Below are 15,426 nucleotides of genomic sequence, written 5' to 3'. Positions count from 1 at the left end.
CACGCCATCCATCTACCCTGCCCTTATTCTCATCTGCTGCTGCTGCCGAATCCCACCACTTTCATCTCACCAGAGCCACGAAGTCACTCCACAGCAGGACCCTTATACCGCCTTACATCACATGATTATTTTACTTGGATTATATATTAACAAGAAATCGGGGGGGGGGGGTCAGGGTCAGGAATGTCATACAGTGTAAAATCTCTGCTGCTGTTGGCCAACAGAGTGCCAGTGGAAACTGTGCTGCTGTTGGCTGAAGACAAAGGAAGAACAGAGAGGGAACGTGTGTTCGGAGGCAGTGAGAGAGAAGGAAAGGAAGAAGTGTGGAGGTGAGAGTAGGGACTTTAAATATAGGAACTATTCCTGGTAAAGGGAGAGAGCTGGCTCATGTGATGGAAAGAAGGAAGGTGGATATATTGTGTGTAGAAGGGAAGTAAGGCCAGGAGTATTTGAAGTGCATTCGAGCTGCTCTGCCATGGTGTAGCTAGATAACAGACACTGAGTAGGGGTAATCTTGAAGGGGGTCAGACAGGATTGTGAGTTGAATGCTGGAAATTGAAGGGGTGATGTTGAGTGTTGTCAGTGCAAATGCCCCACAAGCTGGATATCAGTCTGAAGAGAGAGACAAATTCTGAATTAGTTAGATGCAGTGACAGAGAATGGCCCCAGGGGAGGAGAGAGTGGTGATTGGAGTGGATGTCAGTGGACATGTAGGTGAAGTTAACGGGTAATGAGAAGGTGTTGGGTAGGCGTGGTCTTAGGGAGAGAAATGTGGAAGGAAAGATGTGGCTGTGGTGAACATGTACTTAAAGAAGAGGGAGGAACATAGGGTGACAAAAGAGTGGAGGAAGGTGCACATAGGTGGACTACATCTTGTGCAGACGATACAGTCTGAAAGAGATAGGAGACTGCAAGGTGGTGGCAGGGAAGAGTGTAGCTAGGCAGCATTGGATGGTAGTCTGTAAGATGGCCTTGGAAACCAAGAAGAGGAAGCCATTGAAGGCAGAGGCAAAGATTAAATGGTGGAAGTTGAAGAAGGAAGAATGTTGCACAGAGTTCAGGGAGGAGTTGAGATGGGCTCTGGGTGGCAGGGAAGAAGTACCAGATGGCTGGGAAAGCTAATCCATCATCAGACTGTAGCTCATAGATTCCTGATAGTTTTTTGTTTTTCAGCAAATGTATTCCTGCCTTTGTTCTCCACAGGGACTGCTCACCAGCAAATCATGGCCTGCTCAAACGTGATTGGTTGATAGAACTAGAACCACAAGTGAACTACCAACCCAAACCAAAAAGCTTCTGGTACCAAAAACCTTTGCCATGTCACTGCGTGTACCCTGTTGGTGTTGGTCTTGGCTTAGCATTTTGTCCGCTGCCATGTTGGTTTTTTTGAATCCAGAAGTTGCCATATTTAGACAAGAGGGTAGAATGCTAAGTTAACAGCTAGCACTACAAGCACAACACGCAGACAAACATATCTGCTAAGTCACAGACTAATAAAATACTAGAATTTCACTCACCAAACCTGCCTGTGCTACATGGTTAGATCCCACAGTATGACTGCAATTTTAAGGTCATACAATTTTTCAAAAAGGCTAGATTAAGATTCGTGCTCCAGTTTGCAAAGTGCTGCTAATGCACCAAAAAGGTGTCTTGCCAAACACCAAAAGAATTAAACAAAGCAAGGAGAGAGAGCGAAACAGTCCCTCCCCCACTTCCAGCGTAAACAGAAACATAGGCTGGAACAGCAGGAGCGCTCCAAGGCAGAGTTAACCTACTTCACATGGAGATGGATGATTTAGTTTACTTTAATTGATGAGTCGGCAGATACCAGCTTAACAGCTAAAGGTAAAACTGTATTAAGGCTCAGCATTTTCCTGGTCCTTCATTACTTTGGGTGGTTTGGGTAAAACTTTCAGGTTGTGTTCATTATGTTTTCACTTTTTAAATGTTTGTGTTATATTTTCATTGCGAGTATGACATATTTAAATATTAAATATTTTGATATATTTTAAAGACTATTAAAAGCTCTAAATTTTACTAAAATAACTGTAGACACCCTAAATATGCAATTAACCACCCATCCATCAGGTTTAATAAGTGAGGTGACCTGTGTGATACAATTGAGGTCTCTTCTTCTGTGGTGCAGTGTCAACAATCAGTCAGAGCTCTTTACCTTAATCATCGCACAGAAGGTCTCTTGTCCCCCCCACCAAGTGTACCAGCTTTCATTCTACTCTATGTACTCTTTCCATTCACAGAGCTACCTTTATAACAAATAATCCCTCCATTGATCTGAATGTGAATACATGTGGCCAAACCTACATGAAGACAGACACACACACAGAGATTGATGCACATTTGTTGTGGAGCAGCTGTAACCAGAGCTGCCGCTTGTACTGTGGGTTCAAAGCGTTTTATTGTTGCCAGGGTCACCAGTAGGCTAAAGCAGATATTTGCTTAATTTAGAGCAGAGATTTAAATGCCATGGAGGGAACAGAAACCCTGAAATGTCAAAACTAGAACTGAACTAAGGGGCTAAATGACCTGTCAACAATGTCATTTTGTCATCTTGCTGTGGAGTGACTTTTATGCCTCCTTCACATCTGTGTTATTTCATATATGTTAAAGCAATTTTCTCCCTCCCCCTCGGCCCTCTTCACTCCCACACCCACCTTCTCGTACATTGTCCTGATTTTCTGCGGTATACTAAGGGTTCCACTGGAATGCTATCACGATGGCCTGGTGTGTGTTCTCACAGAGTTCAGTGGTTTGAGGGATGATGATCTAAGTGTTTGTTTTTTTGCCACAGTCCCTCTCCAGCTGGTCCGAGACTCTGCAGAATAGACAGTCACATGTTAATCAAATAACCAGTTTAGTGACCCAGAATGTGTTGGGCATGAGCAGGACAGAGCTGGATGGAGATGTGTCTGTGTTAAGTGTGTCACGGTTTGGCTTGTGTTTTATGGGTTGCATGCTTTGTTTTAATGTGTATGTCAGTGTGGAAAAAAAGAAAGTGAAGTGCTTCTTTGTGGTTGACTGTCTGTGTGGGTGTCTTTTTGTTTTTTTTTTTTGTTTGTTTAAACTAAACCCTGAGATCTTGGTGCGATTAAAAAGATTGCTTTTGACCTGGAGCAGAACAAGAAGTCTGGCCTTCTGCAGTACGAGCTTTGATGCCAGCTCCTACTGCAGCGACAAACGGGTCTCTAACCATCATCAGTGATTTTACTCACAAACAAACTGAATCAAACTCCAAGGCATCGACTAAAGTTTACTTCTTATTTTTTAAAGTGATGCATGTTGTTTTTAGGCTCTGAAAGAAGGTGATCTTTAGCATTTCAGACATTGTGGCTTTAAATTGTCTGCATGCTTGTTGCCCATATAAATGACATTCATCTGGAATAAGAGGAGATTTGAATTGTATCCAATCATCTGTCACTACCAACTCTTCCTGCTAAAAGCAGAAATGATCAACAGCAGGTGACTGACTGGTTTTTCTTTCAGGTGTTTCAAGGGCGATTGGACTCCCTTGCTATAGCAACCATCAAAGCCCTAACAACAGTGATGCACAAATCGCCAGCTGCAAAGGTATTGTAGTCTGTTGTCCTTTAACTCGCTAGAGGAAAGAGAAGATTTTTATTTCTGTCTGCAGTCATTCGTTTTTGTTGGCACGGTTCAGTTCTGCGCCATCGATGCACTTAAGCATGCAGTACAGAACAGAGCAGTCAATGACAACAGATTTGAAATCGGTTTGCAGATGACTAGCAACTGTGGGCTAAAGCAGCTTAGATAGCACACGCTCTGTGAGAGAGCCAAATAGTTGTGTAGCAGGGTATCAGGTGAGCTAGCTGAGTTTGACTTGGTAGCCTCCTGTAATATAATCTGGGAAGACTGAGCGACTAGATAGACTTATATCTTTGTCTGTGTGCTTCTGTTTACCACACAAAAGATACATTTCATTAGAGACATCTGTTTAATGCCTTAATTGAATATAATTTCTAACTTCCTGAGTTCGGAAAGATGACCAAAGTGATTCAGTTGTGGTCAAATTGGTCAAATTGTTGCAAAATTTCTTATGGATATTTAACCAGCCTCTTTTGATTTTTACAGGAGGTTTTTAAGGAGAGGATTGGGTACAATCACCTGTACGAAGTGCTCATCTCTCTCGGGCAGCCATCTCGACACCTTCTCAAAGAGCTGATGAACATGGTGAGAGACAGACTGACATTTGTTGTTAACCTTCCTTCACTTTTTTAAGCTAATCTGCTCTTAAGAGTTTTGTTTCATTCGAATGATTTCCTTTCAAATTTCTATAGTTGTCTTATTGATTAATCCGCAATGTTCCATCTTGTATTTCCTAAATCATTAATTGTTGGTGAGTAGAGTTTTGTGTGTGCATGTATCCAGGCAGTGGAAGGTGAGCACACCTCAGTGGGCCTCCTGGGCATCAGTAATGTGGAGCCATTGCTGCTGCTGGTCCAGTGGCTCCCAGAGCTGGACTCGTCAGAACTGCAGCTCTTTACAGCTGATTGGCTCCGCCGCCTTAGCTGCCTCAACCGCCAGACCCGCGCCACCTGTGTCAATGCCGCCATGGTCATGCGTGCACTGGCTGCCCTGGAGCGCCACGAGCGATTACACAGAGCTTGTGCCGAAAGCCTTTTGGGATTAGTAGGCTCACTTGGCTGCCAGTCTTTGAGTGCCAGGGAACTGTTGGAATTCCTGCGTCTCCTTAGGCCTCCGGAGTCCAGCCAAGTTCATCCATACGTAGGTCCTGCCCTAAGAGCCCTGTTGGCCATGGTACGCAAGCAAGGCTTGGAAAGTGCCATGCAGTACTTTGACCTGTCACCCAGCATGGCTGGCATTGTAGTTCCAACAGTGCACCGCTGGCCAGGGTCTGCCTTCAGTTTCCTCGCCTGGTTGTCACTGGACCAGGACCAACTGGGCCCGTCTAGCAAAGACAAGAGAAAACAGCTCTACAGGTGAGAAGAAACAATTATAGGCATAACTATAACTAGGAAGCCATTTCATATTGAAATCAATGTTGAAGATGGCATTTTAAAAATACAGTTTTATGATCAGCTTTGTATATCTATAATGATTATAAAGCTTTCATTGTGAAATAATACATTTATTGCCATTTATCCATTTTCACCATAGAGTCTTTGCAGTTCTCCAAAACTCGTCTGTCTTGGCAGCAGGGGTCTTTCCATGATTTATTTCTTTTTTAAATGGTGTGGAACAGGGTTATAATAGTTTTGGATTTTACATTATCGTTTAGTTTTAGTTAGTTTTTACTTTTTTTTTCTCTAATTCAGTTAGTTTTAATTAGTTTTCAGAGTGGTTTTGCTCGTTTTTATTAGTTTTTATTTTAGGTTTAATGCTTAGTTTTAGTTTAGTTTCGTTAGTTTCAGTATTAGTTTTAGTATTTTCATACTTTGTCAGGTGCAAGATTCAATGAGCAAAAGTGACTTTTGTGTAATAAAAACTCAACAAAAGATACCATAAAGAAATATATTCAACAACCAACGGTTCACAAGACAGAAGCACTACATGCTAAATGTGTAATAATTAGGACACACATGAACATCAACAGGGAGAAACAAAGAAAATATGAACTCCCAAACTCAATAAATTCTACAATAAACTCCCAATAAACTCCAGTGTCAGTGCAGTAGATTAACAACACCTACTGTGTTGGGGGAGTCCATTTTTCAAAACGTATCTATATTATTCTAATTTAGGGCAACACTGTTTTTAGCAGAAAATAAGGAATCTGGTCCCCTTATATTTTAAGTACCCTGTGATTGTATTTATTTGGCCCCTCAGTGTAACCTGTAGCCATGCCCTTGACAGAAAACAATCTTTGAAGCAAAAAATTATGCATGTTAAACACTTAGTTCAAATATTTTTATTTCATTTTGTACAGCTTTTTCACACCAGGAGGGACGGGTTTTGAGGCCTTTATTAGCTCAGCCGGCGTGCTGGTAGTGGCCGTATGCACAAAGAAGGAGTACGTCACAGTCATGCTGCCTGATTACTGCTTCTGTGACTCTCTCTGGGTGAGTCTGAGTCACATTTAATGACATCATTTACTTACTTAAGGGTAGTACTGCTGAAAAATGAAAGGTAGATTAAAAATCTCCAGAGTGCATGAATAAATGAGTATTTATCAGAGATGAATCAGGAAGATGTGTAACACCCTTGAGTATTCCTTGAGCAGCAAATAATGTTACACAAAGAATATGTGTGCAGAGTATTTATTTAGATGAATAATTCATAATTTTGTATTTGTAAAGCTATTATTTAGGAAGGTGTGTCTAAGGTTTAACAGAAGTGTTTGAATTTCTGTCCACAGCACAGCATCGGTGTGGTGCATATACCTGGAAAGAGGCCATTTGGACAGAGTCTTGTCTACATTTATGTGGACGGACAGCAGAAGCTGTCTGCCCCCCTTAAGTACCCGACCATGACAGAGGTGAGACCTGAATTTGGTTTGTGATTAAAAAGCTTCTTGGCAGCTTAGCCAGCCAACCAGACCGTGTCCGGTTGACTCATTCTGCTTATCTGCCAGGTCATCTGCATTTTACTGTTCCTAAAATATTTTTGCTATTTTTTGCTTTACTCCACCCGCAGCCATTCACCTCCTGCTGCATCGGCTCAGCAGGCCAGCGCACCACCACTCCTCCACCCTCGCAGATCCCAGACCCTCCCTTCTCCTCAGCCACCACGCCTACCACTCGTTCTTCACTGGGCGGCATCCTGTCGCCCCACACCTGGGGAGGCCTGCTGGGTGGGAAGCCTGAGTCTGTGACTAAACTAATCTCAGCAGGGACTCAGGATAGCGAGTGGGGAAGCCCCACGTCCCTGCAGGGCCAGCTGGGAAGTGTCATGGTGTTTCACGAGCCACTGCAGCAGAACCACATAAAAGCCATCTGTAGTGCTGGTAAGCAAGGCAAAGAGAAGAAAATCATCAGCATTGTAACCAGCATACTGAACAAGAATGTGGTTTGAATCAGTCTTGAACTCTCACTGCTACTTTTTTTTTTTTTTTTTTTTTTTTACACAGGTCCAAACTGTATCTCTCCATTTAAAGCCCAGGAATCAGAACTTGGTGATCTTTCAGCCAAATTGCTGTTGCACTACTCACCTAAGGTGATGAGCTTAGTTGTTTGTAGCAGCAGATGTGATTCTCATAGGTTGTATCACTTCCTTGTGTAACAGGAAAGGATCCTAAATACAGTCACTGTTTCATTTCCTGTCATGAATTTTTTTTACATTTTTATCTAAATGGAGTATTTATTTTTATTTTTTTTTGCACATTTTTCATCTGTGTTTACCTTAAACTTTACCTGGTAACTAAACATGGCCCTTTGTTTAATAGGCCTGTAGAAACCCCATCTGCCTGGACCTGTCTCCAAACATGCTGCATGGACGCCTGACGGGGAACAAAGTTGTTAACTGGGATATCAAGGTGGGAGGAAGCTGCAACTCATGCTGTTACAGAAATGTTCTGTTGCCAGTGGAGTACTTGTTAACATGGTCTGATGAAGTACTTCCACAATCTCGCTGCTCTGCAGCCATTTTGAGAATGCGCCACTGATATTTAGTTTATAGAAAAAAAGGCACTGTGTCAATGTACGCTAAAGTGCCTCAAGTGGTGAGTGCAACTAGAAGAGTGCTACCTAAATGGCAGTCTGTTTCAGTTTAAAAAGAATATGTTTACAATAATTAATAAGGTCTAATCACATAATTTAAAAATGCATTACTGGAAAAAAAAAATGAAAGACTTAAAAAGCCAAAACGATAAGATAAGGAACAAAACTACAACTTGGATAAAATGAAGTATGTCAGTCAAGATAAAGTAATACAGTACCAGTCAAGCATTATCCAAACGTTTGACTGGTACTGTGTCTTGGCTGGACTCTGAGTGTCAAGGAACTGTTGAACTCCTGCTTCTCTTTAGGCCTCCAAAGACTGACTGCCAAGTGAGACCTGCTCAAAAGCAAACTATGCTGTGTGGCGTGCTTCATGTGACACTTCGGACAATCCGCTGAACTGACTCACCTGACATTTTGTGGAGTTCATGTCAATGCCGACATGAGAAGTGTCCCTGACTCATTCCTTCAGAACAGCACTTGAACAAATGTGATGCAAATTTGTTTGTGTTTGTGTATAAAAAGATGGAGGTAGTGTTCAGGTATGAAACGTGAAGCCGGTGTGGAAGTGCCTCAGATCTGGAGTTTTTCTAATGACCACCAGGGTCATTACTCGAGCAGTTCCAGTTGTCTAACAGTCTGCAGGAAAGTGGTCCTCAGGCTTATTTGATTTATGACCTCAATAAACACTGAGGCCATTACTTGAATTGCTAGTTTCAAGTCCGTTAAATACAACATGATGTTTATTTCCTGAACTATGATCCCCATTAAAGTCTACAAGGAAGATAAAGCCTGGTTTGCTTTCTACCTGGTGATTGACTGTATGTTGTTACTATATGTGTGTGCCATGTTCCATGGGTTCACGGTAGGATCCAGTCCTCTGCTTCCAAAAAGATAACTGCAATTGGTGGGCTTGTGTCTCCAAAAAATTTGTTTGGTTTTTTTTGCAAACCACTTTTATAGAGTCTATAATGAGTAGATACGTCTGCCACCACACAACTGTAACTGCTGTGAACCTCAGCTGTGCTGTGTCAGTGAAACATGATTAGTTCAGCTGTTCAGCTGTTAATCGGCTTTTTGGAGGCAGGGGTTGGACGACCACCATCTTTAGTGTTACTGAATTTTCAGCTTTCTTTTTAGGATTCTTGGGGTGCCATGACTCCCCCTTCTAATGTCTGTGCTATTGATCTTCGGTAGGATATGATCAACTGTGTGGGTGGCCTGCCAGTTCTCTTCCCCATACTGGAGCAGTTGGCTCTCATGACGCCTGATCAACAGATGAATGATCCGGCAGCTGGATCTGATTTCATCACCCCAGATGTGACCACGCCAGCTGATGGAGATTGGGTCATTCTCCCATCTAACAGGGCCTCGGGTCTGTTCTGATGCAACTGTCAAAATAATCTCTGTTATAACTTCTATTATGAAACAAAGGCATTGTGTTAGTAAGCAGCATAAGGAAATAAATGTATATATGCTTTCTGTCTCAGAGGCACGCCTGGAGAAGAATCTTGTGGCCACATTCCTGTTGGTGCTTAAGCATTTCCTGCAGAGGCACCCAATCAACCAGGAGAATCTGCTCCACTCACATGGTGCTGGTACACTGGGAGCCCTGCTGCAGAAGGTCTGTGTTTAAGCCTGATTTTGCACGTGGTTAATATTACCAGGGTGGTTAGGTGGACAGACAGTTACAGTTAAGAACACCATGAATATAAGACAAAGTTCATTCTGCAAAGTGTGACCTTTTAAATAGGACCTATTACCATTTTCCTTATTTAAAGGTTTTTATTCTACTGTCATGAGCCTATTTTGTTTTTCCACCCTATTTGGTATGGATTAGTTAGCTGAGGAATTCAGACTCTCTGGCTGACATTATTTGATTTTTGATACAAAGGACCACTTATTCTTTAGAATTAATTCACCTCAGATCCTTTTTGTCGCTGTTTGTTTGTTCCACGTCTGTCTTTTCCCTTGCTTTGTCCTTCATGTGCTCTTTCTTTAATCTTCAGCTCTCCAATCCAAACCCTCCTCTTCCTCTTCTGTCTTTTGTCTGGAGCAAGTGCCTCTCTATTTATTTACTTGGTGAGAAGTCTGAGTCAGTATTTACACCAAGGGAGAATAAAAGCCTCCACAGAGACTGAGATAAAATGAAAGTGTCTTAGATGTGGTAGCAGTTGCTCTAGGCAGAGTAACCACACCCTGTAATTGGTATCCAGATAATCCACTAATTTGTTTACCTTTTCCCGCATGCTCCTTATCTGTTTATGGATACTGAGTTATGGGTGTCACATGGCTTTATACTGGCTTGATAACAGGCTTCCCTGTGGATTCTGTGTATCTTTGTGCATTTTCATATGTGTATTCTGTTTCCTCTGTGGGTTATCAAATCTATACATGTTTCTATTTGAATTCATAGTTATGTTTGTGTGTTTTTTTTAGCTGCCAGCTGGTCATGTTGATGTCAGCGTACTGGTTGCTGCGCAGCTCCTGATAGAGCAGGTGACATATGAGAAGAATCAAGCTCTGCTGCAGCAGCTTCACACACATCTGCTGTTCAGTTTCAACATCTGGAACAAAGGGGACTTCCCTCTACGCATAGGTTAGCTCTATATGTTTGCATTTGTGTCTTTGAAAGTTGTTTCACTACACATGATTCTACAATTTATCGTCTAATTCTCCACAAAAAGAACGAGTGCGTTCAAGGACCCAGAAATACAATGGGTCTCTATTGAGGAACACTCATTACCAGGTATAAGCCTCTCAACTCTCCCGTTTCTTAGTAGGCGATCTCTGAAAAAAATTAAAATAAGTAATATATGGGTCAAACAAACATTGAAAGTATGGAATCAAATACAGAAACGACTAAAGGGAACTATAGCTCTATCAAGGGCCATGCCTATCAAGGGGAATATGGAGTTTTTACCTTCTCTGTATGATAAGGCCTTTGACAGATGGATTGAACACGGGCTGATTACAATAAATCAGTTATTTGAAAGCAATATATTTATGACCTTCCTCAAATTGAAGGATACTTTTGCCCTTTCCTCAACCGATTTGAATACAGTAGGTTTCTACAGGTTAGGCATTATTTAACACAACATCCAGATTGGGAACACATTAAAAGAGAACCAACAAACATAGAAAAACATTTAATTGATTTACTTAAAAATTCAGGAAACATGAAAAAACAAGTATCCTTAATGTATAAAAAATTGATGATGGACGAGGCAAATGACACTCAGCATATGAAACGACAATGGGAGATGGAACTGAATATCACTTTAGAGGAGGAATTATGGGAGGACATCTGTACTGGCTGCCACAAAGGAATTGGGAGTCAGTACTGGAGAGAATTTGATTGGAAGTGTAAAATAAGATTTTTTCAAACTCCACTGAAAAGCTCTGTCTCAAAGAGCAGTGTAAGTGATAAATGTTGGAGGGGATGTGGTCAAGTAGGCGATCAGACCCACATATTCTGGGACTGTCCTCAGATACAACCTTTTTGGAAAAATGTTAAAGAGGTACTGGAGAGAATACTAAAATTAAACATCCCTTTTGACCCTGTAACTTTCATACTTGATGTGTTCTCTGATCACTTCACACATGACCAAAGAACTCTGCTACATATCCTTCTAATGACAGCCAGGAAGATGATTACAATGAACTGGATGAAGCCCGACCCACCAAATATGCATCACTGGACACAGAATATTAAGCATGTGTATATATAATGGAAAGACTAACTGCCCAACTGCAATTGAAAGCTCAGAGCTTTGAAAGACTGTGGAAGCCTATTGTGACTTTTCTTAATTAAGGTGCATATTTCTTTGACCTGCCTCTCTGTCTATTGTGTTGGGGTACCTGTCCTACCTTACCCTGTATGATGGTAAATGGAAATTTGGGATTCAGTGTACGGATAATGATGTGAAGCTCCAATTTCAGTCTCAGGATAAAAATGTTTGTATGTAAATTGCCTATGTTTGGTTGGCAATAAAGTTCAAAAAAAAAGAAAAAAAAAGAGTGAGTGAGTGAGTGCGTTTAATGCCAGGGTTTTGCAGCTACTGTACATTTAATTCATCCACATATGTCTTAAAACATTGAGTGAGAGTAAGGGAGTCGAGCTCATCCAGTAATCTCAGCAGATCAACTGATCTCAGTGCCAACAGCTTTTGCACATCTTCTCACATCTCGTGCTATTTAAGCAGCTTCATGCAGTTGCTGCTGCCTCTGCAGGCTGATTTGCAACCCATCTCTACCCCAATGCAGTGTTTTCCATGCATAGACTTAATTATATGTGTATATTTTTATTTCTTTTGTGTATATTTATATTTCTATCTTTACAGAGTTTATGTTCCTTAATGAGACCGTTCTTTTCCTCTTGTTTATTTGTAATGCAGGTCATATCCAGTACATGTCCACTGTCATCAAAGACAACAGGAAGCAGTTCAGGAAAAAATATGGAGTTCAGTTTCTGGTGGACACCATACGCCTCTATTATGGGTAAGACTCCATGTGACAAAGTTCATGTTTTCTTTTTGGTTTTGGTTTGTGTGTTTGTTGGGTTGTTTTTTCAGGATCACTGTCATTTCTTCCGTATTCTAGGAAGAACACTAACAAAGAAAGCGAGTTGAGCGAGGACGACATTCGGACCATCCGCGCATCTCTATGTGGCCTCATCAAGTACTACATCAGCAAGGGCATGTCGCAGGAGGAGATGCACAGCATTCTGGGATACATCGCTGCCATTGGAGATGAAGATCAGGTGGGTTTTAGATATTGATGGTCGGGGGTTCAGTTTTACCATAAACGAGGCAGCAGAGAGGAAATGCCGTCTTCAAGACTTAAAATGAATTTTAAAGGAGATCGCTTTTCTCTGCCCGCCTGTTTTGCTGCACTACATCATTCTGATTAATAGGATTGTCCGACATTAGGAGCAGTATATCCCCCCCCCCACACACACACACAAATCTCACCATGGGAGTACAGCATTCACCAAGAACAAAAGGTTAATCCTTTCTCAGCCTTACAGTGAGCGAGTCAGCAGTTTTTTGGATCATAAAGACTGAGCTGTATCAGGTCAGCATCTTAAGAAATTCGGAGTAGGTCAAGTTATTATTAGTATCTGCTTGCCAGATGACCCATAAATTGCGAAACTGGTTAATCCCAGCAACCTGCCTTTAGAGGATTTCAGTGTGCAGTGAGATGACCTTCCACTACAGGGTTTGGTGTTTCCCAATGAGACCGACTGCAGGGATTCCTGCACAGGAAGCTCTCTGCTCATTTCCCACCTGGCAGCTGTTAGGCCAGCCTCTCTCCTTCTCTCTGCATTATTTTTAAACATTTTCCTCTCAGTAAGCTACCCATCAGCAGCTGTTAGCTGACACAAACATTAAAGCTTTTCCTTTATGATTCTCAGCAGATGAACTTTTCACAGGACTTGTTTTCTGTCAGCAGTTTTGATTTCCATTTCCTCCTCTTATCACACCTCCTCCTCTCCCCCCCCATTTTTCAAGTCCTGCATTATTTTTTTTATTTTCTGTCACTTTTGCATATCCTCTTCCACTATATCTGGAAGGTTACATCACCTTCTGTGAGCATATGGTCAACGTAGTCACATGATCCAGGCATCTGCCAGCTCTCTCATACTATTTATCCAAATGGAGCTTTAAACGTCTCCATCCATCCATTCTCTTCCACTTATCCAGTTCAGGGTCGTGCTGGAGCCTGTCCCAGCAATCACAGGGCGAGAGGCAGGGTACACCCTGGACAGGTTGCCAGGGCTAACAAAGAGAGACAGACAGCCATTCACGCTCACATTCACACAATTTAGAATCACCAATTAACCTAACCCCACTAAGTGCATGTCTTTGGGCCATGGGAGGAAGCCAGAGTACCCACTGAGAAACCCACACAGACACAGAGAGAGCATGCAAACTCCACACAGAAAGGCCCCAGCCAAGTTGGATTAGAACCCAGGACCTTTTTATTGTGAGGCAGCAGTGCCAGTGCCTATCAGTTTTCTATATTTATCAAAGCTAGTCCTCAGTGAAATCACAGCCCTTTTAGTACCAAGTACTGATAACCTGCAGCTTAGCCATCTTTGTAAGCGTATTTGCGCAGTCTAAAAAAGTCTAGAAAAACTGAAGAGTTGTCGGGTATGTGTGGTTCATTAAGTTTATAAGAGATGGCTTTGCTATTGACACGAAGCAGCAAATCTTTACTCAAAGCAGAAATGAAATGTATGTAAACCCGCAGACCTGAAAATGTTGTGCAAAGTCTTTGCTGGAATATGTGACATTGAGTATTTTGCATTGTGGTTGTTTTGCAGCTGTGTGCTCTGCTGGAGTTGTTGCTGAGCCTTCTGCAGAGCAGTCCAGCCAAAGACCAGCTCTTCCTGCTCCTCTTTGAGTCCACGGCGGCCGACTCCTGCTATGCTCTTCTTCTCAATAACAAACACTCAGATCGACTCAGAGAACTGGTCTTTAAGGTGGGTTACAGACAGCCTCACTAAAACCCTCTCACTGTGTCTCATTATCTGTTTCTATGTGTTATTGCTCCATAGTCTCAGAAAAGTTGTCATTAGTGTTATAATTCTGGGGATGTAATGGAAGCTAATGAGATTTTCAATTCAGAAAAGCCATCAGTGTCTTAGCACAGTCTCATCGTCATCACAGTTGATTGTCCAGTGTTACAGAAAGATTTATTAAACCGAAACAATACTTTGAGGTTGTTTGACAATCAGGACCGAAAACATGTGCGTACAAAGACAGACAAGTGCGTATTAGGGGTGTTGCAATACACCAGTATTCATGGTAACTCCGATATTTAAAAATGAAATATTGGTATCGTGTTTGTTTTTTTTAATATATATACATATGATAGTATTATAAATAAATGTATTTTTTTTCTTTGTGTGCTTGTGTATTTCTGGTTACAGTTGGACAGAGCCACCTCCCTTTGAGTGTAATTTGTTTGCCAGTAAAGACAAAACATGCAATAAATGCAGTTGCTTAAACCATATTACTCAGATTTTCTGCAGATGTCACGATAATATTACAGGTTTTAATTATTTTGGTTACTGTAAATATGCAAAAAAAAAAAACAAATGTGCAGGATCCTCATTTCCACTCTCATCTTTGGCCTCGACCATTTCGATTTGCTGTTATTTCAGTATTTGCATTTAAAAATGCAATTTTTACACCAGCTGAGAAGTGCATTGTATGTGTGTATTTGATCTCAGGTCTGATGTCATGAACAGAGGGAAAAGTGCCAAACGGGAAAAAGTAACAGTGGCTATCAACTTTGTGAGGTCAGAGGAGAAGACAAAAAGAAACAGTTGGTCTTCAAAAGAGAGGCAGGAAAGCAAAGCAACAATTTATAGTCCCCACACTTAAAATAATAACAGTGATAAGATGACTGAGGCCTTTCATCCTGTAATGAAGTTGGTAAATTGTAGATATTAATACAGTTGGGTGTGTTTTTAAATAGAAATAAAATATAATGATAAGAAAGGCAAGCTTTGTGAAAATAGCTGTTTCATATTAAACTGTCCCTTATTATTATCTCCACTTTAGTCTATGAGATATATCTGTCAATCTGATTTTATAACTGAACACATACAGGGGTTGGACAATGAAACTGAAACACCTGTCATTTTAGTGTGGGTGGTTTCATGGCTAAATTGGACCAGCCTGGTGGCCAATCTTCATTAATTGCACATTGCACCAGTAAGAGCAGAGTGTGAAGGTTCAATTAGCAGGGTAAGAGCACAGTT

General features: G+C 41.4%; 1 protein-coding gene across 2 annotated transcripts in view; it reads left to right on the top strand.

Moving 5' to 3' along the window:
* The window catches only part of nbeal1 (neurobeachin-like 1), a 61,572-nt gene that overhangs the window by 23,428 nt on the left and 22,718 nt on the right, over positions 1–15,426 (top strand). For both annotated transcript variants that reach the window (XM_030746178.1, XM_030746170.1), the window contains exons 11-24: positions 3,502–3,585; positions 4,108–4,206; positions 4,405–4,976; positions 5,924–6,056; positions 6,353–6,472; positions 6,631–6,940; positions 7,064–7,149; positions 7,379–7,468; positions 8,850–9,027; positions 9,143–9,276; positions 10,092–10,251; positions 12,050–12,152; positions 12,255–12,414; positions 13,981–14,139. In XM_030746178.1, the coding sequence (XP_030602038.1) occupies positions 3,502–3,585; positions 4,108–4,206; positions 4,405–4,976; positions 5,924–6,056; positions 6,353–6,472; positions 6,631–6,940; positions 7,064–7,149; positions 7,379–7,468; positions 8,850–9,027; positions 9,143–9,276; positions 10,092–10,251; positions 12,050–12,152; positions 12,255–12,414; positions 13,981–14,139 (2,388 nt within the window). The remainder of the gene's footprint in view (positions 1–3,501; positions 3,586–4,107; positions 4,207–4,404; positions 4,977–5,923; positions 6,057–6,352; positions 6,473–6,630; positions 6,941–7,063; positions 7,150–7,378; positions 7,469–8,849; positions 9,028–9,142; positions 9,277–10,091; positions 10,252–12,049; positions 12,153–12,254; positions 12,415–13,980; positions 14,140–15,426) is intronic.

Source organism: Archocentrus centrarchus, chromosome 2, assembly GCF_007364275.1.
Source record: "Archocentrus centrarchus isolate MPI-CPG fArcCen1 chromosome 2, fArcCen1, whole genome shotgun sequence".
Classification (NCBI taxonomy): Eukaryota; Metazoa; Chordata; class Actinopteri; order Cichliformes; family Cichlidae; genus Archocentrus; species Archocentrus centrarchus.
The sequence above is the reverse complement of the archived record's forward strand: the minus strand, read 5'-3'. Positions and strand labels throughout refer to the sequence as shown.